The sequence below is a fragment of the Lytechinus pictus genome, chromosome 6 (assembly GCF_037042905.1).
Source record: "Lytechinus pictus isolate F3 Inbred chromosome 6, Lp3.0, whole genome shotgun sequence".
Lineage (NCBI taxonomy): Eukaryota > Metazoa > Echinodermata > Echinoidea > Temnopleuroida > Toxopneustidae > Lytechinus > Lytechinus pictus.
In genome coordinates this window covers 16,727,701-16,752,485 of record NC_087250.1, presented here as the reverse complement: position 1 = coordinate 16,752,485, position 24,785 = coordinate 16,727,701, and the positions used below count along the sequence as shown (strand labels likewise).

The 24,785-nt window shown below is 37.3% G+C and overlaps 3 protein-coding genes across 7 annotated transcripts in view; 2 read left to right on the top strand and 1 right to left on the bottom strand.

The window, feature by feature from the left end:
• The window catches only part of LOC129263737 (DNA-binding protein RFX6-like), a 40,455-nt gene extending 33,988 nt beyond the window's left edge, over positions 1–6,467 (top strand). For both annotated transcript variants that reach the window (XM_064101057.1, XM_064101058.1), the window contains 6 exons: positions 105–199; positions 433–550; positions 1,371–1,493; positions 1,889–2,563; positions 3,090–3,386; positions 3,914–6,467. In XM_064101057.1, coding sequence (XP_063957127.1) covers positions 105–199; positions 433–550; positions 1,371–1,493; positions 1,889–2,563; positions 3,090–3,386; positions 3,914–4,164 — 1,559 coding nt within the window. In that variant the 3' untranslated portion in view covers positions 4,165–6,467. The remainder of the gene's footprint in view (positions 1–104; positions 200–432; positions 551–1,370; positions 1,494–1,888; positions 2,564–3,089; positions 3,387–3,913) is intronic.
• On the bottom strand, positions 6,395–17,199 carry LOC129263736 (U11/U12 small nuclear ribonucleoprotein 35 kDa protein-like). 2 transcript variants are annotated; one of them, XM_064101064.1, is made up of 6 exons: positions 17,163–17,199; positions 16,689–16,949; positions 11,865–12,016; positions 11,165–11,260; positions 8,997–9,210; positions 6,395–8,311 (listed from the first exon to the last, which is right to left on the bottom strand). In XM_064101064.1, the coding sequence occupies exons 3-6, from the start codon at positions 11,970–11,972 to the stop codon at positions 7,584–7,586; spliced, it is 1,146 nt and encodes a 381-aa protein (XP_063957134.1). In that variant the 5' UTR covers positions 11,973–12,016; positions 16,689–16,949; positions 17,163–17,199; the 3' UTR covers positions 6,395–7,583. The 2 variants fall into 2 exon arrangements, with proteins under 2 accessions (XP_063957134.1, XP_063957133.1); XM_064101063.1 differs by having other exon boundaries at positions 16,689–17,196.
• The window catches only part of LOC129263733 (uncharacterized), a 26,174-nt gene continuing 18,213 nt past the window's right edge, over positions 16,825–24,785 (top strand). Inside the window, exon 1 of one of the 3 annotated variants that reach the window (XM_064101060.1) lies at positions 16,825–17,272. The gene's annotated coding sequence lies outside the window, so the exon portion shown is untranslated. Of the gene's footprint in view, positions 17,296–24,785 lie in introns of all 3 variants that reach the window. The other 2 variants (XM_064101062.1, XM_064101061.1) reach the window with 2 other exon arrangements.

Sequence of the window (24,785 nt, the reverse complement as noted above, 5' to 3'; positions counted from 1 at the left end):
CTCAGGCAAATACAGGCTGCTCTTAACCAATCAGATTAAAGGATTTCAATAGTTTTTGTCATCACAGTTTGTGCTAAAAATACCCCTTTCATGTGTCTTTGCAGTTCTGAATGATTTCCAGGAACTTCTGAAGAAGCAGGCGACAGTCGAGGCCTTCACTGAATGGCTGGATCAGGTTGTCGAGTCAAAGGTCATCAAGGTATGTCGAAGGTCACTTGTTACTCATCAAATAATGCATCCCAGTGCTGCCACCAGAAAATGATAAACCACACAGAAATCTTAGTAGACCATCATTCTACTAGTCCATGCTCCACCAGAGATTATAATGGCATAAATAACGCAACCTGTAAAAACACATTATTTCAACTGACCAAAACTCATTCTTCAAGGGATGTTATCAAGTTGTATGTTTTGTTTGTTTTATCTTAACAGCCAAGCAAACAAAATGGGCGGTCATTCAAGAAGCGAGCTCAGGATTTCCTGCTGAAATGGTCCTTCTTCGGAGCTCGAGTGATGCATTCATTAACAATCAACAATGCCCAGAGTTTTGGTAAGTGTATACATGTACATTCCGCATTTACGTTCTTCAATCTATAAATGTGTAGGCTTGAGTAATGCCAAGAATAACCAAACTAAGCAAGTGATGTTTTGACCAATTTGAATTAATGATATTCTAAGGTAACCATATTAATGTCATTAAAATAAATATTGAAAGCATGTTGGGCAAGTAAGTAATGGTTGCACGGACATCAGATTAAGTTTTATACTTTTGCTCAGAGGTCATTGTGTTTTCTTTAATTTTGTAATTTGTAATCAAAGTGCAATTATGCCCTCTAGAGAAAAAAAAAACATTACCATTTAATTTAATTTCAAGCCTTCAATGACAAGATTTCATTGATATAGTTCACTTTAATAAGTCAGATCAGGGGCAGGTCTATCCGGATATCATACATCAGGGAGGGAGGGGGCAGGGGCGGATCCAGGATTTTTCCAAGAGGGGGGGGGGGGGGGCATTTTGTACAGGAAGAATTTGATAATCCCCCCCAAAAAGGGTATTCACTTGCTTATGCATGACATATCCCCTTTAAAGCCTCTCAAGGGGGGGGGGGGGGCACTTGCCGGATGTACCTCTTCCTGGAACTGCCACTGGGTGGGGGAGGAAGGAAACAAAAAGTTGATCAACTTTGATTTTCAGATTTTCTTTCATTTAGCACAAATATGAAGGATGTGTCTCACTTATTAAAACATCAACAAAACAAAATATGTTTTGCTGAAGAATATAATAGTCCAATGTGGGATTGAACCTCAAACCTTAGTTAGATTAAGAGCTAAGTGACTGAACCACTACATCACACCACTTTCTCTTACAGCTTCTTTCCATTTGATACGAATGCTATTGGATGAATACATTCTGCTAGCTGTCGAGAGTCAGTTCAACTCTGAAAAGGACAACGACCTTCAAAATCGCCTTGAAAAGCACATGAAGGCATCAGGTATGTATCATAAAAGATGGAATTATATAGTGCTTTTGCCAGAGGATACAAACTGCATCTATTGCTACCTAGCCTGCAGGCATAGATCCTGATGAAACTTTGATCAACAAGTGGGTCTTCAAATAAGACTAGCACATATAAACCTTGCTGAGTGGTTCTAGACCACACAAGCCATAGTAGGCTACACATTCTTCCACTTATCCCCCTGTGAAGGGTTGCACAGCAAACTACATGTAGTCGTTACCCCAGCTTTGACATTTTCCTTTATGCTAAACAGACAATATATTGGGCACAATTTGTATTGTTCTTTGTGATATATTGAGTATTGACAGTCATAAAAGAAAGGTTAAAAATGCTGACTTGTTTTTAATTTTCCCCTCACCTTCTTACACTAGGTAACAGCCAGAGACCTCTTTCTAATCCAGCTGGGTCATGTTTTCTTGCTAACCGCAATGGCGTGCCGAGACAGCAGACTGGCCTTATAGACCAGCCGCATTGTAAGCGGGAAGACATGATGGATCACAACCGCAATGCACTCTATCCCGGACATATGGGCTCCTTGGGGCCTGGGGAAAGAGACTACCTCATGCCATATGGAACGACTCCGCCTCATCATTCCCTCGGATCCCGCAGCAACCCGATGTTGACTCCACCCATCTCGCCCATTGTGATGCGTAGCTCTGTCATCAACCAAACGCCGTTACCGCTGGCACCTCATGCAGGCCCCGCCCATAACCAGCCGTTCATGCCGTCCACATCTCCACAGACTGGTTTCCCGTACGTCAATCACATTCAGGGGCAGGAACCCTATCTCACCTCGGCTAGGACCCCAAACTACATGGCCCCGTACCCAGCATCAAACTACTACCACCATCCTACTGTGTTTCCACAAGGCTACAACAACCCCCCTTATTATTCACGGTCACATGACTCAATGGATACAGGGGGAGTGGCTTATCCAGATTCCTACCCACATCGAGATGACCGTTACTATGGCAACTGCACAATGGGCGGGGAAAGGCAGGATGTAGGGGAGTCTTCCTTTTCTTACGCTAACGGTTATAACCAAGGTAAAATATCATTAAACAATTCTTTCTCCATACATGTAGCAATATTCAGTATAACATAAGTCGGTTTATTCATTCATGTCACTCGTGATAAGCTCTATTAGGCTAGCCACTCAAGAAAGATATTCTTGGCATAAAATGAATATTATACATACCGGTACTTTAGATATGAATTTTATGAAGAGATGTCTTCTGGAGAAGTTGAACAACTCATAGGCCTAATTTAAGAGCAAAACAATGTAACCTCTCATCATGAAATATTTATTATTCTTTAAAAAAAATATTTATTGTTATTAAAGTATACATGTTTTCAAGAAACAATAAATTTATTTGAAAAGAGATATGGTATGAATTAATGAACAATGGGTTTCAAGCTTTCTTGTCACTGCCTATTCTTCTTCTTGTGCAATCACAATCAATCAGCAGATTGTCATATTACTTTACAAGCTGCTGCTGAATGTTTTCATTTGTAATTTTTTGTGAGGTTACCAAATAATAAATGAAACATTATATTTTGTCCCTATAACAGGTTATTACCACCCAAGCCAGACAGAAAATCAGAACAAGCAAGTTGCAGAGAGGGTCTCAGTCATCACCAGCAATTCTTTCAGCAACCGCGTTACCAGACCGGATCATCAGTCGAACCCTAGCTCGGACGGCTATGAACAGGAGATGCGATCCTTTGAGTACCCTGGCCAAAACGGTGAACGAATCCGCCAGGAACACTTTGGTAATGAGGCGCACACTCTTGGTATGTTGGAAGCCAATTGTGGGGAGCAGGGAAAGAGTCTTCAAGACAGCTTCATCAACCAATCATCATTCCAAGGTAAGACAGGTATAGCCACCTCTATTAAAGTTGCCCATCAATATTTCATTCGGCCGTTTGACACTATAGTATAAACTTGATCCCTATGAACCATCATCGATACTGTGTTTTTCTGTTAGCCATACATGCATAGTGCCCTCTATGTTGTCCACTGATATTTAATTTGGCGGTTTCATATGATGGTACGACAGACACCCTACGAAAAAGCCATTGATACAGTGCATTTACATGTTTACCCTGTTAATAGCGAAGTGCCCCCTAAGATGTCCAATGTTTCATTCAGGTGTTGCATGTTTAATACTAGTTCTGCATCCTCACTAAAGCAGCTACTGATAGTGTATTCTATTTTACTTATCCAGATACAAGTAGTTTATTAATTGATATTCTTCTTGTCATACTTGATAATACTTACTATAACAATAATTCACATATCTTACTCTACAACAACTGGGGGTGTTCTGATTGGTCAACATGAAAAATATGAACTGGGCATCATTCTGTGTATGTTTACTTTAATCTTTGAACAGATCAAACCCATCAAAATTACCCTATGGGCAGCAATGGACTGAACCCAAGCCAAACTGGCACCAGTGTGACTTCACACCCCTACGGACAGCCTGGGATGTACCATTCAAACAATGGGGAAGCAGCACGTGCACTGTCACAGAGGGACCATTTGGAAACGACCACTAATCATCAATTAGGTGTAACTACGTCCCTTACGGAGAGTAGACATGAAGCGCCCCTGCCTTCAATAAACACAGTTTTCAGCCTCTAACAAATTTTAATAAATAAAAGAAATCTAGTATTATAGTAAGTTTTAAAAAGTCAGATGTTTTTATTTGTAATAAACAACATATTACAGTCAAGTTTTATGACCAATAAGCAACTGCTATGTATATTCTAGTCCTTGCAATATTTGTCAAAGTCTTAGTCCTCCTATTACTGATCTGATCTAACACTGCAAGAGGCAAGCAAAGGAATGCCTGCAACTGTACTTGATTTAAACTGACAGAATGCTGACCACCAAGGATCCAGCTACATTACAAGAAAGTCCATTGTTCTGGATTCAACAAATTGAACGTGAAATATCTCCTAGTTCCCAAGAAGAACTTAAAAACATTGATATCATAATTTTTCCTTCTATTTTTTTTAAAGCTTATCAAGCCAAGAAAAGACACCTAAAAATGATGTTAATATGATTTATCCCGTAGTGCCTTTAAAAAGTTTATTGAACCAAATTAAGAGAAAGGAGCACTTCCAAAAATGTTTCGAGCACAAAAAAAATATTTCAGAGCAAATACCAAGTAATTCCCAGGGAGTGTTTCACAAAGATTTAAGTGTAGCTTAGAGACATATTCTAATTTTGATTGTGTTTGGTATTATAACACCTCACTGCATTGGCCAGATCAAGAGCACAGGACGTCCACTAAGCGTATCAATTAATCATATTATGCGTTCAATAACAGAGCATTGGCGTTTACGCATGACTCTCAGTCACACTTAATTCTATGTGAAACACCCCCAGATGTAATTCATACTGTTTCAAAGATGAGCAAATACAGTACATGTATATCTTTACTGGTATTGTCATGTATAAAACTTTCTGATAATGCCCAGGGAAATATATTTTGCGACAATCTGTTTTCGAGATGATAAAACAGTACTTTGGGTTTCATTGCGATTCTGTATCTGTACATAGATTCTTCTGCTGTACAATTAAACCATATAAATGTGGATTATTATCATTATCATTCCATTATATTATTTTTCATGCTGGACATGAAAGTGCATTTTGTTCACATGTTAATACTTTCATATATTGTAGTTTATGTGTACGGTGTGTGTGATGATGTCATTAGTTGTCTTTCAAATCGAGTGTATTTCTTAAATATGAATATATATTTCAATTCAATATTGAAAAATGTTAATAAAACAATTCAAGCATTTCTGCAATGTGTTACTATCAGGGATGCCATTTAGGCTTGATAAAAAGGTCTGATAATCATCTAAATGACCCCTTTTCTACATGAAAAAAGCGTTTCTTTATCCTTTAATACCGCTTTTAAAACAGAATATCAAATCTCAAAACTCTTCACTTATTCATGTGGAGGCATCGTGGTCTAGTGGTTATTAAAGACTCTTGTCTTTCAATCTGAGGGACATGGGTATGATTCCAGCAAGAAATTTACCCACATTTTGCTGCACTCAACCCAGGTGAGGTAAATGGGTACCGGCAGGAAGTAACTCCTCAAAAAGTTGTGAGCACCGGAATAGGTAGACTAGCTTAGCCAGGGTAATATGAGTGCCTTGAGCACCTAACAAGTTTGATATGTGCGCTATACAAATCCTACATTATCTATTCATTCTGGGTAATGCCATTTTCTATTCCATTTGTTGTGGCTTTAGATCAAGTTTTCTTTGATGAAAAACATCCCTTCCTCAAATCAAAGGGAAATTTCACAATGACATCTAGTTGCATCTTGATGAACGCGGAAAAGATAGAGGATCACATTTTACAAGTTTGACACAAATTAAGAGTTAACAACTTTCTAAAATGTTGCTTTAACTCTTTGTGCGCAGGGCCATGAACCCCTCTGTGCTGAATTATTTTCAGGGAGGGAAACAATAGATTGTTTGTTTGAGCATGAAATGCGAAGTTTGCATGGCACCGATTGAGCATTGGTGCGAGGTATGCGTGGTAAGGGCTAATGACGTCATATGAGAGCTGCTGCCTCATACAGTATATCATGTTACATGAATTCTCACATTTATATCCTAAGGATTCATGACAGAAAATAGTTTTTGTCATATAATTGCAAATGGAATTACATGTATAATGGTATAGCTGCTCGCGTATGACATCAAAATAAACATACCGGTAATTATATTCTATGAACAAAAAAAATGTGTGCTATGCAATGTGATGAAATATAGACATTCTTTCATCCTTTCACTGTACATATAGCTGTTGGTATCATTGACTGAGTAATAAAAAACAGTATCCATATATCTTTGCAATTTTACTTGTGTTTTATTAAGACTGAGACATGAGCATTTAAACATATATATGTAAGATTTAAATAAATAATAATAAAAAAAAATAACCGTCAATGTCAGTCTATCTTGTTCATTCATTGATGTAAACATCAAAATTGTTATCTTTCTCACAAGTGGTGACAATGTAGAAATGACAATGTTACTAATCACCACAGAAATAGCACTATCGATAGCAAATGGTGATAATGTCTCAAGCCGCCTCTTGTTTTGAATAACATTTTAAAGGTTAATGAAAGTTATTGAACTTGACACTGCTTTCATGAGAAGTCTCTCAAACCAAGGTCAATTTGTCACTAGATAGATAGATCTAGATCTGGTCAAGTTTGACAGAACTGTGTGAAATAGTGAATTCATGAAATCTTTAAAGCTGAAAAAAAAAAGGATCACACTGAAGATCATGTAGGACAGTGTGTTATTACTGCTTGGAAAAATACATACAGTACCTAGCATCATCCATGCATTTCATGCTGGTTTTGCTAATTTCTCAGCAATTACAACACATCTTCCAGAATCGTTTGGCACAAATATCTTATTTAAATACATGTACGTACAGAAACCTGGATGGTCCTTTGATTGGATTCTTTCCGAACACAAATCATTGAAATCATGATTGAAATCATTACAACTAGCAGTCATCTTTATGCTCAGTAAGGACAGTACCACACACTCCCGCCATTCAAGGTATTACACTGACAACAGAGATTACATATTGATAATTTCATATTAAAGTGGGGATATGCCAACAGCATCTTACTCATTACATCGCAGTCACGCTCCCTGCTTTAAAAAATACTGCAATTTGAAATGCTGTCACTATTATTTTGCATCGGACTTTGACAAAATAGTCACTATTTTGGTCCTCCCCAATTTTTTTTTTATTATCAAATTACCATTATCTTTGAGTGGAGTAGCAATAAGCCTAAAACAACCCATTGCCTCTACTAATCCACTTTATGAAGCGGTTGAAACAAATATATTGGGGCTCAAGGAATTCTGCACCCACAATGCACAAAGGTACCCTGGACAATAAAAATTAACCTCAGAAAATATCTATTCAATGTGACAGATCAAGGCAGAAGGTTGTTAAAAGTAGGCCCCGAAAAAAAAAACAATTTTTTTTCCTTGCCTGGTTTTAAATTAATCCCATTTTGAACTTGGTTCTTGACTTTCCTCTTTCCTTTCAAATCCCTCTTCTTCGTCGCTCTCTCTCTCCCTAAATCTTCTCTTCCCCTCTTTCCTCTCTCCTCTTTCTCTATCCCTCTCTTTCCTTCTATCCCGATACCTACCACTCTCCCTCTCATTATCTCGATACCTGCCCCTCTCCCTATACTTATCTCTATCTTTATATCTATCTCCTATTCTATCTCTCCTTTCATCCTCTCTTTCTCTTCCTCTCTCTTTTTCTCTGTCCCTTATTTCTCCATCTTCACTCTCTGAACCTCTGTCTTTGCCTATCACTCTACTGCTTTCCTCCCTATCTCTATCGTCAGCAATTCTATCTCTTTCTCTATCTGTATCTCCTCTATCTCTATCCTCGCCTCTTCTATCCCTCTCTCGATCTTCATCCCTTCTATCTCTATCTTCGCCTCTTCTATCTCTCTCTCTTTCCCTCCTATCTCTATATTTGTCTATCCTATCGCTGGCCTCTCTATCTCGATACCTGTCCCTATCTCTATCTCTGCCTATCCCTCGATCCCTGTACCTATTGTCTCCTTCACGGTATCTTTCTTCTCTATCGCCATCTCTTGTCTCTCTATCTCGATGATGGTCATCTCGCGCCTGGACTACGATGGGTTTCTTGAACGGCCGGTCCTTGCCCCCGAACCTCAGCTGGCCGGACTCCTTCTTGCCCCCCAATCCACCACCTGCGAAAAAAAGAGAAATAGTAGAGTGAGAGAGATAGACAGCAGAAGGGAGACAAAGGAAGGGGGGTGAAAAGGTGAAAAAGATAGAGAAGAAGGAGGGAGAAAGAGCAAGTGGGAGAGGGAGGATGAAAAGGAGAAAGATGGAGGAGAGAGAGAGAGAGGAAGGAATACAACAAGAAAAGTGTAGGTGAAAATGGAGAGAGGGGGGAGTAAGAGGGAGAGGAAGGGTGATATGAGAGAGGCAGAGAAAAGGAGAGAGTGGGAGAGTGATATATAGAAAACAAGGGGGTTGGTTAAATATAAGGGATTAAAGTGGTGAGAAGGAGAAAGAGTGAGAGCGCATACAAATCAAGTGGTGTAGAGGGAGGGGGGAGGGAGGCAGATAACACCCAAAGTTATAAGAGGTATGGGGAGAAGGTGAAAGAGAAAAGGACAGAAACAGAGAGAAACATATTCAGAAAAAAAAAAATGAAAATGGATGAAAATAGAAATTAACCCCCACCCCCCTAAAAACAACAAAGAAACACTTTCCTAATTATATTTAATGGGGCTGCATGAAAAGTATGTTGAAAAGGTGCATATTGCATCTAGACTCAACTTCCCATAAATTAATCACCAGAAGTGTGTTCACACTACATGTATCATACATGAATCCAATCATTAAGGGTGTGCTCATACTATCTACCTAGCCTTCTGGGTATCCATCCATCCAGGGTGTGTTCACACTCCCAGTCTACAAAGACAATATGTTCTTCAATCACACTCTGATCAGCCTCGGCCCTTGCACGTCTTGCAGCACGTTCATCTTCAAACTCCATGAACGCATACTGCTTTGAGAAGCCTGTTACAGCATCGCGGATTAGATTCACTTGCTTCAGGTCACCATACTTTGAAAATGTCTGGAATTAAGCACAGAATATGTGTTATTACAGCATGTCTTTCAACAAAAATAACGCCAAGGTTGCCAGCATCTATTCTTACAGTACCGGGTACACTGCAAAAGTACTGGTGTAGACGTGTCACCAGCTAGGTATCTATATTAGTAAACACTAGAGGTGTTGACACAGCACCATTTTGGCTTTAAACCTATCTAGGTCAGGGTATTTTTGGAGATCATATGGCCGGGGGGGGGGGGGGGCTCCCAGGCCCCCCTTGAGATCTCGGCTGTAGATCGCGCGATCGCGCCAAAAATTGGCACGCAGCTTGCCTGGAACATAATCTACAAAATTCTGTATTGATTTATTTCATGCAAATCGTTATTTATTAATTATGCTAATCTATGCGTAATTAGTATGCAAAATCATACTTTTTCCTTTTATCCCCTAAATAAAGCTCCAAATGTTCTAATTTTTGGTGTAGAAACTGTTTGTGGTGGTCTCAGCAAAGGAACATGAAAATAATTGCGATATCAGAACAATTTCTTCTGTATTTTATTGTTTTTTGCAATTTCTTATGTATTTCTCTGTTTTTTTTGCCTTTTTTTTTTATAAAGTTTTTTCAATGAACTTTGTTGGGGACTCTTTTGAGATCATAAACAGCATAAAATAAATCCATTTAGACCAGCAAAACTAAAAATAGTCATACAATTATGATTATGGGTTGAAAACACAATTTGCATTGACTTTGTACACAAAATCATGTTTTTGAGCAATTTTTGGTCTGACATGCACTTACAAAATGTTGCGTAACTTTGGAACCGCGTACCCGGTTGTCGCAAATTTGGTCTCCGAGGGTTAATAGGCTTTATACCGGTACACCATACAGGCATTTAAACAAACAAATCAGTGTTTTAAAACCAATATCAGTTTGATTCTTAACTGGTATTGTTTCAACGCTTCCCTAGTGTTTTCTGATATAGATACCGGTGTTTTTGCAGTGTAGCAATGCAGCAATCCTTAGTACTTAAAATGGGGCAAGAAGCATGGGGCTTAAATCTTACATACAGCATTTGATTTGATTTGATTTTGATTTATTTTATTTCCACATTTCAAAACAAAAACAAAGAATATACAAGTATAATATTTTTTTTTTCAATATTACATAATAGGCAAATATTTTTTTAAACATAATGAATAATGCACATAAATCATTATAAAATATCAACTGTACTGTGAAAATTATATCTATATATACATTTTCTTTAATTACTGAACATATATATATAGAAATGTGGGAGACCTCCATCTTAAGCTTGGAGCTTGAAAGTGATGGAGGCCTCGAAAGGAAAGGGGATAGAAAACCAGACAGTATAGTGCAATAAAAGAGACTTATCTTTTATTGCACAAAATAATAGGAATACATGTATATCAAAAGTGGATAGGGAAGAGAAATTTGATTGAGAGAAGATTAATAACGTTGATAAAATACATTGACATAATACCAAACCTGCACATTATTTGTTTTATAAAATTAGTTAACATTGAAAATACATGGCAGAAATTTGTTTCTTGTATGTAAAAATAATGTTTAAGAATTGCGCAGTAAATATTCTATGACATCATTAGTATGGTATCTACATCGTAGCTGGAATATGTATTGAAAGGCAAACCATAAAGCCAACACCTTTTGTAAAAACGTATTGTCTGCGTGCACTGGATTTGTAGGTGTTTACAATAATCATATATAATTTCTAGAGGGTACGATGCATGTGCAACTTTTGTAATCAGGTTTTTGTAAATAAAATGTTAAATGAACTTTTTCTCCTAAGCCATATTCCCCCCCCCCCCCTTTCTTTTGGTTCCTGTTTTCCAAAAGCACTGCATGTACATGTACACTGTCTCTCTCTCTCAAAACTTAAATACAGTAACTCCATCAGTGAAATACTTCATTGCACTTCCGGAATACAATATTTACCTTTTCCAAGGTTTTCTCTGTTGTTTCAGGGTTGAGCCTAGCAACAAACAAGGTCAAATGCGGGTCACCGTCTATAGAGGGCGGTACATAGCTGGCCTGAAGAAAGAAGCAGAAACAATTCTATATTTATGTGTCAATACTTAGTTACAGAGGAAAAAAAGGAACATCTTCAAAAGAAGGCATTAACTCAGTAGCAGAAAACTTAATATTGCATGGGACAAATGCACCAATACAATAGCATTTTATAGAGAAATAAAGGTAACTCGAATCTTTAAGATATTACCATTCAACGGTATGCCAAAACAATGTGAAATTATGAAAAATAAAAGGTTTCAAGCTGCTGCTTTCGATGCTCCTCAATGACAATTGTGATTTTTGATAATCCAGGAATCTTAATTGTTCAAACGATTCGGTTGTTTGGTGACAAGACATTTGCTCCGGCGACAATTGCTCCATGCTTTATTCCATCGAAGAAATAAACCCAGGGTTGAAGTTTGTCATTCGAATAGTATGTGCAATTTACAGCGGAGCAATTGACGCCAGAGCAAATGTCATGGAGCCAGTTGTTACCCTGGAGAACTTATGAATGACAAAAAGGGTAATCATCCTAGGCCTACTCCCCTTCCCTATTTCATTTTTTATCTTTCTTTTTTTATGTATTCAATTTAAGAATATAAATTCATTTATATGGTAGATGTACCTTTATAGCTCTCTCTACAGCTCTATCATGTGGTCTGGAGTCAGTCCCATCTATAGAACCTGCTGTTAGTGGATGATACACACGGGCTATGGGATGCCAATTATCCATGGTGACTCTTCGATAGTTTCTGAATTAGAATGGATATGCAGTACCTGATGGGACAAAAAGGGATAAAGTGGAAAATGAAATAAGGGTCAGATTTACTTGCAATAAACTGGTTGTGAGAGCTATGATTTGCAAATTAACCATCAATGAAACTAATTAAATAATTTGCTGCCGATTTCAAAACATCTTATGTGCATGCGAGAGGGGCTGAGCTCGGACCCTCGCGCATGCAATGTTTTGAAATCGGCAGCAAACTCGATGTTGGCTCTAAATCACCAATTTTGAGGCTAACCGGAGGATGGATATATGGAGTAACATTAGGATGAAAAGTAAGAAATTAAGCTTCTTACTCTTGTTACTTTGTTAGCTATTTTCGGTGTAGGATTTTTACAATAAATGTGCATTTTTTCCCACCTTTGCCACTCAGAGTATCAGAGCGAGTTTTGGGGCTCGATGTTTGGGTAGGTGCACTCATTCAATGAACAAGGTTATGATAAAACCTTGTTCTCAGTTACATCTCCATGTGTGGCAAAATAAGGGTGGCAATTTTGGCTTATTTTCTCTTTTTCTATGGGAAAAATGCCTTGATTTTCTTACACTGTCAGTTTCCAATTACAGCTTTTCATCATATAACTTGGCTCTTATGTAAATTTGATACTTTAAATTATTTTTTCTTATTTAAAAATAGAGATCGAAAAATGAAAATTTTCTTGCCATACAATACTTTCCACCAATAGAGGGCGTACACAAAAATATGCCCAAAATTCAAGTTTTTGAGCACTCTGGTGAATACAAAAATTATTCCCACGTTACTAATGAAAAATACATTGCAACTGTATGGAAATTAGTAATTTTGGTCACGAAAGTGATATTTTAATGATTTTTTTAAAGTGTCTGCTATGTACAGCATTGGCATACCATAGACAGTCCTACCTGTAGATTCCCCACAGGCAGGATGGTAGCAGTGAACAAGTGGGTAGGTGGAGCGTAGTGTAGTAGTGTGAAGTGGAGCCTGCACGAACATCACTTGAGGTAAATGTAAAGGAGACTACCTTATTTGTTTTGTTCATGTGATTAAAAAAAATGTAAAGAAAACAAAATTTTGAAGTACAGTAGACGATTATAAGGAGAAATTTTTCATAAGGAATTAACAAACCTATCATCAGAATTAGAAATTTCTCTGACTCTGCAAAAAACAAAAAATAATAAAGAATCTTTCCCAAGCAACAGAGTATTAAGACTAGAGACTGTCTCTGAAATGGGATACCAAATTTATTTACAAAACTATTGTACAAGAAACTTTACTATCAAGACTCTATCTCAGAGATAATCTCCTGATGAGTGATGCATGGTGTAAAAAATAGAGGTGCTGGTCAGAAAATTGGGATCATTCCATTACAGGAACTGTCTCAGTTTATTAAAAGATTTTTTTCCACACTAAATCTAGGATAGTATACAAATAATGCATGCAGCCGAGTGCGTTAGTGGAAATGCAGAGCACGCAAGGTTTCTTTAGATAGGAGTCGCACTGTGCACGAGCCGCTTGTGGCGAGTGCCCAGTGTGCTCCATCTGAAGAAACCGAGCTTTCTCTGCATTTACTTTTACGCACGACAGAGCAAGTGCATTATTTGTTTTATAAAATAGCAACACAGAAACAATTTTTTAAAAAGTTACAGTACAGTTTTGTTGGACTTCTACCGCACTGGTTTGCTCGAGCGTGCAATGTCAATTTTCGTTGCACACCTTTTGCACTGCCATGCAGTGCACAAAAAAAGTTGGATGTCATGTGACGCGTATTGACCAATCGCGATGCTTGAAATAATACAGCTATTTTATAATAGGAAATAAGTTGATTCACCTGTTAAGTGCTGACACCAATCATCATGATCATGTGGGCTAGTCAATGTAAACATATCAGGCTTCACTTTCATAACAAGATTATTTATTGGAAGATGGCAAGTCATAAAAAAAATAGACAGTGAACTGGGGGAATGAAGCCTCACTGAATCTAGTAACGGCAAATTTTTTACTAGTGCTAACGTTACTACAGTATGGCAAGTTCCCCCAAGTCTGCGCAGTCCCCCTTGTCTGCGCACACGCGTATCTGCGCGATTCTAGTAAAAGAAGATACGCAACGAGCATGAGCTTTACACATGCAATACATAGACAGGTATTCAATAAAAAATCAGACTCAAAATGGTGGAAAAATAATGAATTTAGGGCATTTCATGTGACGGTCTCAAAATGCAGCCTTTCTCATAAAAATCCCCGAATCGTGTGCAAAGTGAATGAGTGCGCAGACATGGGGTACCATTTTTTTTAAATCTGAAAATGACTGCCTGAGGTTTTTTCAAGAAAATCCTATATTTTCTTTCATTTTTTAATGAGAAGTTTGGTACACTTACTCTTAATATAATAATAGAAGGAACATTATTAACTGAAAGATTTTGTGAAATAAGAAGAAATTAATGTTAAATCTTAACTCAAATTGTTAGGTGCGCAGACTTAGGGCCCACCATCATACTACTACCATGGGCCTGTTGCATGACGAGATGAGCGATACGTAGGAACGTCCTAGGACCATTCTTCCGAGATAGGAAGATTGGCGACAAATCAGCGCTTTCCGTTTCACGAAGGCAATCTTGTCTTCCAAGTCCGCGACATCGTTTGATATCGATAGTATCGGAAAAATATTTAGTCTTCATCGTCACCTGAACCTTTTATTTCTGAATGACGACTTTACATAAAATCCGATATTTCAATAGTAGGAGATCAAAGAATTATTGATTTATTACTGATAGTAGAATTGATGTGTGGAGCTTACTTTATGAGGTTAAAAGAGAAAAAAACTTTAAAGATTCACAAACATAACTAAATAAAATCGAAATTTTCATTATTTCCCTTATTTAGAACACGGTGTCTTTTTAGAGACACCTTTTATTGATATTTCAACGAAAGAGACCCTTGTCCGACATAAAAATTGATTTAAATAAGTAATTTCGACATTAATTAGTTCAATATTCTGTATTTTTATAGAATACTTGTATATAATGATAATTTTGCAAATTATGCGTTAATATGTTATTTGTTGAGGTAAATATAGGGTTTGAATGGAGTAAACAAAATCAACAGTGTCTGATTGTATGAGACTAAAAAGGAAAATATGAGAGGCTGCGTGTGAAAAATCTAATTTATTTATTTTATTTGTCAGATATAACGCAAGAAATACAAATGTGAGTGTTTAGAGTATAAACATACCTCAGTTGCATGATGAGTAACAGAAGAAAATGAAAATATGAAAATTGCTGCAAACATGTCCAAGTGGATAAAGTAGTACTTTGCAATAATAATTAAAACATAGAAAAAGATGTGAATCAATCCGCAATGGAAAAAATACTTTTACAGAAATAATGCTAAATATGACAACGATCATGAACGCTGGTCATATTTAAAGATGATCACTTAATTTATGGAAGTTTATATAAGAATATAAGGTTTAAGAAATAACATAAAAAATATATATGTTCAACATTTCAAAGTTAAGGAGTATAGAGACTATATGCTATGATGACATAAGGGCCGAAAGGGGCCTACCCTATAAGATTTAAAGTGCGCCTCTTCGTATGGACTTTCCATAATCTTTTCTTTAATGAACTTATCTTCATTTGTAATTATTGTGATGGATTCGTAAGCTATAGGCTTAATCTGTATCTTAAATTCAATATTAGCTGAAGGTTTTTTGTTTTGTTTCACTGTTTCAAATCCAACAATTAATTTTCATTGATTAAAATAAATCTCAGCAAAAAAAAATAATTATAATGAAAATAAAATAAAAATAAATAAATGATTTAGCATGTTTAACATCTTAGTTTTGTTTGTCTTGTTTTTTTTTGCTGAATGTTATTATAATGAGAAAGCATGAGGGGTCGGCTAAAGAGATATAGTGCCGCCCCTTTTAAGTATTTCAAGTTTATTTTTTTAATAGAAAAGGGGTGGGGATAAGACGGAGGGAGAATAGAAGAAAACATATTAAAAACAATATTTGGCCCTATACATTACCCCCGGGAATAATACATGTACCCCGGAGAAGTTAAAATGACATCCGTTTTTGGTCGTCCTGCCGTGCAAAAAGACGACCTGAAATTGATGACAACTAGCCCCCATATTAAAAATAACTTGGCGCCATCCCAGATCAAATGCATCAGAGTGCAACCAAAAAAATGTTTAGAGGTGATATGTCAGTGTGGCTTGCCGTAAATGCATTTTCTCTCAATACCGACGGTGGCGGGCGGTGTGCAAAGAAGATCATGCCTACGTAGGACATGTCTGGAGGTGTCTTTCCAAGGACCATTCTTCGTATCGCCCAAATCGGCTTTGTGAAACAGTTGAGCGATATCTCGTTCTTACGTAGAATGGTCCTACGAAAGACCCTTTCATGCAACAGGCCCCATGACTATTAGTAGTACTACTCTCGAGCTATCGTAAATAATTGCCATCCATCCGCAGCCAGGGCCTATGCCAATATGGCTATAGCCTATAGTATAACTTATAAGAAAGTGAAGAAAAAAAAATCGTCCCCATAAACAAGGACAATCCAAATCAAGAAATGATTTGTCTTGGTCTATTAGGATATCCTTCTTTTCTAGGACAATCCCAATATTATTATTTGGACTGCACCTTGCCCTGGCCTTGGTCTGGAAAGAAAGCGAGCACACTACCTAAATCGATCTGTCGCTAGGCCGCAAGTGTCGGCGTGTCTGACTCTGAATAACCCGCTCCAACTTCAGACCAAGCTCCCCTCACGGCGCAGCCTCAGACTCAGTCTTTTCGTCTGTCTGCAGCTAGCTTCTCGTTCAACTTATTCAAGCAGAATGAAAACATAAGCATCCATAAAGTCTGGTTTATGCCTATGGAACCATGACAGATGAGAGAAGAAGAAGAAGAAGCATTCAACCGGGCCAATTGATTTTTCTCCGTTTCTTGGCAATAAATGCCAAGAGGGAATGTTAATTTGTATTTTGGTCGCATTAATTTTCAAAAAAAAATTTCATTAAAGACAAAAATTGAAGAGCCCCGACGGGGGGATTTTGCATTGGAAGTCCCCTAATGGTGGCTGCACGATAGCGAGCCGTCTGTATGAGGAGAAATAACAAAAACAAAATGTTAAAAAACTCCTCAAAACAGACGGCTGCCAGCTGTCTACGGGGAAAGCACCTTTTTATAAAGGTCAAAGGTCATAACTACGGACGCCAAAACAACGATTCATGAAATAGCAAGTTCGGAATTTAGAACAATTTTGTTTGTAAGTTTACAAAGTCTTCGGAGGTAGATATGTCAAATTATTTATTCATGATTTTATATTTGTTAATTTCGGTAGTTTCCCCCCATGTTAGATCTAACAATATATTGCAATAGGCCTATATGGATCGAGAATGGATCTCGAAATTTTCGGTTTTCTTTTTATCCCAGTCCCACATTTGCATTTTAATGTAACGCACTAACTTGCCTTTAGTGCGAGGTTACTTGACTGAGTCCACTCCTAGTACCAATGAGGTCCAAACATTACATGTATGGACCTCATAGGCGACATCAGTGATAAAACCGGTTAGACATTGCCGTTTCTATTTGCACCCAAGAACTTTGGCAAATGTACGCCTTAATATAATACATAGTGGATGGTAACAATTTAGGTATTAGTATTAATTAGTTTTAATTAAACATGATAAGGAAACTTCTACGACATTTGAAATTTAATGGATTGAGGTTAAACTTACATTTTCAGTCTTTTTTCTTGAATTCTTGGTGAGCGTTCCAAACGCTGTGGGGACTGATCAACTACGATGTGATTCACGTACTGGTCAGCTGATCGGTCTGGGGGGGTATTCTGAAAAGTCTCGTAAGTTTCCACTTAAGTTTCCTCATAAGTTACCCATTTAATGGAGCGCTAATGTACCTCCAAATTCGTATTCTGAAAACTCTATTAGCGCTCAATTAACTCCCTTTAGGCCACGCCCCTACTGAGCCGAATTAGCCAATCAAATGCGCTCTTACAACGTAAAATTTTCTCCCAGCGCGTAGTGTCTCTTCACTTTGCTGGCTTGCAGCGCAGCGCCCGGCTGCTGCAGGTGGACTGCACCACGATATTGATACAAAAAATTTTTGCTGAAAAATAATGCTAAAAGCATTTGCATCGGAGATTAACAGGAGGGTCATTATGTTGTTGAAGCTAACTGTTGTCTTTTCCCTTTCTCTCATTTATTGTACCTTTGTGATTTTCTCTTTTTTTTCGAACGCGTTCTGATTTCACATCCACCTATTGTAGCTTTCTTTGTTTTGTTTTTTTTTACAATATTTTATTTGCCTCTGTCTCGGGGTCATGATGGGGGGGGGGTTCTTCTTTAACTTAATTCCTACTTATTTTAAAAATAACATACTTTTCATTTTTATGAGAAATCTTCTTCAACGAAATGCTGATTTGAATAAAATGATTTTAACAATCAAACTAGCATAATCGTTAAAAAAGCCGAAATTTTATTGAAATTGGATGTACAAATGTTATGATATTTAAGATTTTATAGGTGGGGAAAACGATGGCATCCCTCACTATTTTTTTTCTTTTGTACCAAAGGGGTCAATGCTTATTTTTTCATTGTCGGAAACAAGGTTTGATTCCCCCCTGAACATTGCTGCATCTATTGTTACTTGGCAATCTCATTATTGTCAAAATAATGTGCAAAAATACTTTATGATGCTTATAATAAAAGAAAATATAGAAAAATAATAGTCATATTTCCCCTATAAGTACACAATTTCTGTTTTCTTTTTCCTTCTTTTTTAATTTCTTTATTACCAAATATAGCCCCCATTCCTTATTTTACTTGTATAAATTGTGAATATTTTTTTAACAAATTTAAGCCTGAAACATATTGTTTAAAAGTCCGCCAAGTTTGGACACCCATACCACCTTCTTTCCCTTTATTCCCTTTGTATACCTTTCTCCTTTATTCTCTTGCTTCCTCCTAAATTTGGTCGCAGTATTAAACCGATTTGATGATATTTATACGAAATGAAAGCCACATTTAGCAAGAGAAAATGAGACTTAATGGACCTCTTATCACCATTATCTTTCCCCACTGGAAAGTCCGCTAATTGAGCGCTAAGAGACTTTTCAGAATACCAAAAGTCTCGTAACTACTCAATTAAGTCTTCGCGCGGTCATAACGCGTACTGTTGCAAGTGCGCGCAACGCAACCCTGCCAAATAAGGAAAGGGGCACTTAAGTGACTTTTCAGAATACCAAAATGCTAATTGAGCGCTAATTGACCGCTAATTGAGCTTTCAGAATACCGCCCCTGGTGATCAGTTGGTTATCTTTTTGTCAGACGTTCATAATTTATATTACAATATATCAATCTTCAGTATCTTGATTTCAAGCATCAGTATTGCAGGGAAAAGTCATTATCGATTGGAATCAATGGCAGATCGGGGGGGGGGGGGGGGGGGGGGGGGGGGTTGAGCATTTCTGGCCCGTTCCACCTTTTGAGATTCATAGTCAATATTTTGGATGTAAAAAAAAAATGTCGTTCGTACAAAGTTAAGTCCCCCCCCCCCCACCTCCTTATGAGAATCACAGCAATATTTGTAATGGGGATATTTTGTTCATATTCTTTGCTCTTTTTTGTCCTTTTCTTTTTTGCTTCCCAAATTTATTTTACTTTGAACATATGACTTTCTATATTTAATGACAAACTTTTTTAGGGGGGTGGGGGCTTGCCAAATATAACGCGCGACAAGATGACCTTCTTTTTTTAGTGACAACTTTTTTTTTATTTGTCAAATTTTACGAGAGACAAAATGACCTTCGATCATTATTAATTAAACCTTTTTTTTGGAGGGTAGGGGGCTCGCCAAATAGTGACACACTTTTTTTTGTAAAATGTTATGCAAGAAAAAATGATCTTCAATCATTATCAGCTACCTTTCATTTTTTTTTAAGGGGGGGGGGCTTGTCAAATTTTACGTGGGACAAATGACCTTCATTTTTTAGTGATTTTTTTTTTTATACTTGACAAATTTTAAGAGGAACAAAATGGCCTTCAATCATTTTTAGTTAAAACCTTTTTTTGGGAAACAAAATGAACTTCAATTTTAGTGACCATCTTTTTATTACTTTTAAAATTTCACGCAGGACAAAATGACCTTCACTTTTTTTTAATGTTATGTTATATCGAGATTTTTTACCTGACTGCTAAAAAAGCACGAATGCCTGTGAGCAAGCAACCAGGGGACCAACGGCTTAAGGTCCTCTCCGAGGGACCTGGTAATGAGGATAAGCCTTAAGGGCACTAGCGCACCACTTGGGAATCGAACCCGGGTCACCGGAATCCGAAACCCCTGCTCTACCGACTGAGCCATCGCGCCTCCGATATGTTAAACTTGGGGGGGGGGGGAGGCTTGCCAAATATTACACGGACAAAAGTCTTTTATTTTTAGTAACCATCTTTTCTTTTTACTTGTCAAATCTTACGCGAGACAAAATGACAATTTTTCTGTGATAACCTTTTTGGGGGGGTTGTCAAATTTTACTTGAGAAATTGCACCCCCCTACTTTGGAAAATCGAAGATTAAGATCATGAGTATAGCCTACATCTCAGAGGCATAAACAGATGGGGGCATGGCTGGCCATCCCCCGAGTGGATTTCACCTGAAAAAAAAACATAGGAGCAACGGAAGGAAGAAAGAAAGAAAAATGAAAGAAAGAACGAAAGGAAATCTAAAAAGGAAAGTAATGTGAGAACACTATAATCCGGGGGGGGGGGGGGGGGGGGCTACTCAGATAATAAAAAAATCTGCCATCTGTAATTAAATTGGATTAGTTAATATCCAGAGGTCCCAGGGCTACCAACATACATGTAGCGCGGGCAGTGCATGGCGTACCTAGGATTTTCCACAGGGGGGCAAAATCGGCCGCCAAAAAATTTGACAAGCAAAAAAAAAGGAAAAAAAGGCTCTTCAATGAAAAAGGTCTTCAATCGTACCAGAAAAAATTTGACAAGCAAAAAAAAAGTCTTCAAGCTCGCCAGGGGGGGCAAAATAGGTATTCAAGCTCGTCGGGGGGGGGGGGGGGGCAAAATAGGTTTTCAAGCTCGTCAGGGGGGCCGGGGGGCAGAGATATGTAATTTGCATGGGTTTGTGACTCATCGGGGGGGGGGGGCAGACTGCCCCCCCCCCCTAGGTACGCTAGTGCTCGGGACTTACATTACGTAACTTGTATCTTCCACATGCGACATGTACTATGCCCCCTCTTATATACCCCTGTTATGCCCCTGCACAGACTCGTCTACATTGATTTCGATATTTAAGGACGTTCCACAGTTAAAGTGAAATCCATGTCATTTTCACCAAACTTTGCACATAGATACTTTAGAACCTTAATATTCGAAATATGCAAAAATTAACATAGGTCCATGTGCTTGATTTTTTGCTATAGAGCTTCAAAGTTCAACCAAATTGATGTTCTTAAGAATTGCGCATTCAAAAGAATTTGGCATTTTTAGACCGCCCAAGATTACTACAATGAGTTTAAACCTCCATTACTCATTCAAAATACATGAAAAAGTCATCAAATTTCGCAAGAGAGTTAATAATTGTATCGTTAGAATGGAGAATCTATTAATAGTGCTATTTGTTTGCAGTTTTAAGTTTAACAGCACTGTCAGTTCTTAAAAATGGCGTAAAAGATAACAAAATCCCAATCTGAAAAATGTAAAATTTCAGTAACAAAATACAAACGTACAATAAATGCTGCACTTTATTCAAAATCCATGTCATTTTCACCAAAATTTGCAGAGTTGTAGCGGAAGGTATACCTAAGAGGTAGAAACATTAAAAAATAGGGGTTCATGTGCTTGTTTTTAAACTATCAGCATTTTTATTAGAGCAAATGTGCTTTTTAAAACACAAAAAATGGGCCGAATGCTTAGTATCTATGTGAAGAAAAAATCAAAACCACTCTACCATTTATTCAAACTCGGGCTAATATTCGTGATTCTTGGCAGCATTGCAGAGTAAAGTATTCTGAAATTGTAGAGAATATTTTTTTGAATGGTCCATGGAATAATTCAATTTTTTAGCTTCATGAAATAACGCATCGGATCTGCAGTTAAAGTGCAGAAGACGAGAAAAATCAGCTCATACCCGCAGCTAATTAATTCCTGTTCATCCATTGTGACGTCAGCGCGCAGAGTGTAAACTATGCGCAGATCATAATGCGCACAAATATAACTGTGGAACGTCCTTAAGCGTCATTATAAAATTATAGCAAAAAGAACGCCTTGATTAAAGGCCATTACCCCTAGAGACTCGCGAGCGTCATGTGACAACTCGCCCTGGATTTGCACGTACAGGATCCTATGGCGACAAAATCCATCGCAAGAGTTGGCCAGAAGAGGCGATGAAAACACAAAATTTGGAAAGAAAAGAACCCGTGAGTACCCGTTTTACATTATAATTATGAAATTAGTATATAATTGATAACATAGACCTAAATTTAGGCCGTAATTTTGATTAATTTGCTGGAAATTCAAGGCCAAAACGTACCCGTCTGGCGTCGACTTTTCCAACACGCGTTGGAATAGCGGTGTAGCCCCAGAGTGACTGAGTCCACTCCTAGGCGACATCAGTAGTATTTTTGGTTAGAAATCTCTGAGAACAGGATATTTCTATATTAGGCCTATCACAAGTACAAGCTATATTCCTTTCTCTTATTTAAATTATAACTTTATAGGCCTAGAGTGTAGGCTAAATGCATCGTGACGTTAGCAACAACAAAAAAATGAAAGAAATGAAGGGGAACTTACATTTTCACGGCTTTTTCCTGATTTTCTGGGCAGTTGCTCTTCACTTCTGACTCGCGATCGAAGCTGATATGAAGATCACGTGATTCGCGTTCTCGTCAGCTGATCGGTTGATTATTCTTTTCGTCAGACGTTAATAATATATATTTTATAATGCTAGCATTCATTCATCGCTAATTTAGGTGAAAGAGATTGAAGTTAAACAGCGCCAGGTCGGAATCATAATTATTTTGGAAGAGTGTATTTATACACTCGATCTCATACCTGACGTAGACGGTGCTATTCAACAAATGCACAATCTTCAATATAAAAAATAAAACAGAAAGAACGCCTTGAATACAGGCCAAAATGCCTAACGATTTCTCCGCGGCATTAACAACTATCGTAAAGGGCGCTCCATTTATTAATAAAGATGGACGTATAGCTGTCTATGGCGACAAAATTTGCCGCAAATATTTACGAAGAATTGTGAGAAATGGTCTGAAAATGCAACAAAAGAACCGGTGAGTACCGATTAAACATTATCAATTTATTTAATAGAACATATTTTATGACTACAGTTTAACAATTTCTAGATAATATTGCTTAGTTCTAAGCTAGGGCGGCCCAAATGCGCGTGAGTGGAGTCCCAGTTTATTAACACGGGTAAGTATTGGGGTGTCGCCTAGAGTGACTGAGTATAATAACTAACCTCGCAATACGTGTGAGTGTACTGAGTCTGAGGTCTGAGCCATCATACCACTCGTTCCAGCTCCTTGTCAGCAAGAACGTTACAATATGACTAACAGGAGAGGGGGAAAAGGAGGAGAAAGAGAAAGGGGAGCTGGAGAGAGATACTCATGATAATTAAATTAAAATTATCCACTGACGACTAAGACTTATTATTAATATTAAGTTTAAATCAAAATCGTATTCGTAATTCATTGACATTGGTCTTGGAATAGCCAATAGGAGTCTTATCTATTATGTAAATTTTTAATTAGACCTGTCTAACTTTAACGTTAGATCTATTCTAACTTAGATCTAATCACTCAAGGCCTACTGACTCGTAACGTTACACTTCTTTCATTCTTTTTTCTTTCAAATCCTATGTATTTCTTTGTTTTTACATTTTTTTTAGGACAAGTCCACCCCAACTAAAAGTTTATTTGAATAAAAGGAGAAAAATCTAACAAGAATAACATTGCATCAAAGACAAATTCGTATTGTAAAATAAGAAGCTATATGTATATTCTTCGCTGAATTTCACAAAACGGTTATCTAGCTCAGCTACATGTAGATCTATGCAAATGAGGGATCTGATGACATCACTCATTATTTTTTTTTTAATTCTAATTTCTTTTCACTGCCATTGTCCTGTGAAACAAAGTTTTATTCCTCTCTGAACATGTGGAATTACCATTGAATACCAATGGCATTGTTTAACATTTGATCCTTAAAAATTATCAAATCTGTATGATTAAAATATTGTAATGTTATGTTAGATCTATGATTCAAACAAACAAAAGGAAAAGTGAGTGAGGGACATCATCGATTCTCTCATTTGCATCCATGTGACTAAATTGTGCATACTATTTGTTAGAAAATACAAGTCTGATTTTTCCCTATTCAAATCAACATTTTTCTGAGGTGGAGTTGACCTTTAACTTTCCTTCTGTGACTTCTATGTTTCTATGTTTAAACTCTTCTTTCATTTTTTGTTTTTTCCTTCTGTTTTTCATTCTTATATATTTGTTCAGATTTTTCTTCTTTCTTTGTTCCATGAATTAAGATTAAAGGAAAAAGAAACCTTTGGAACAAGATAGCTTGTGTGAAAACAGAAAAATCAAAGACACAGATCAACGAAGGTTTGAGAAAAATCGGACGAATAATGAGAAAGTTATGAGCATTTGAATATTGCGATCACTAATGCTATGGAGATCCTCACATTGGCAATGCAACAAAGATGTGTGATGTCAC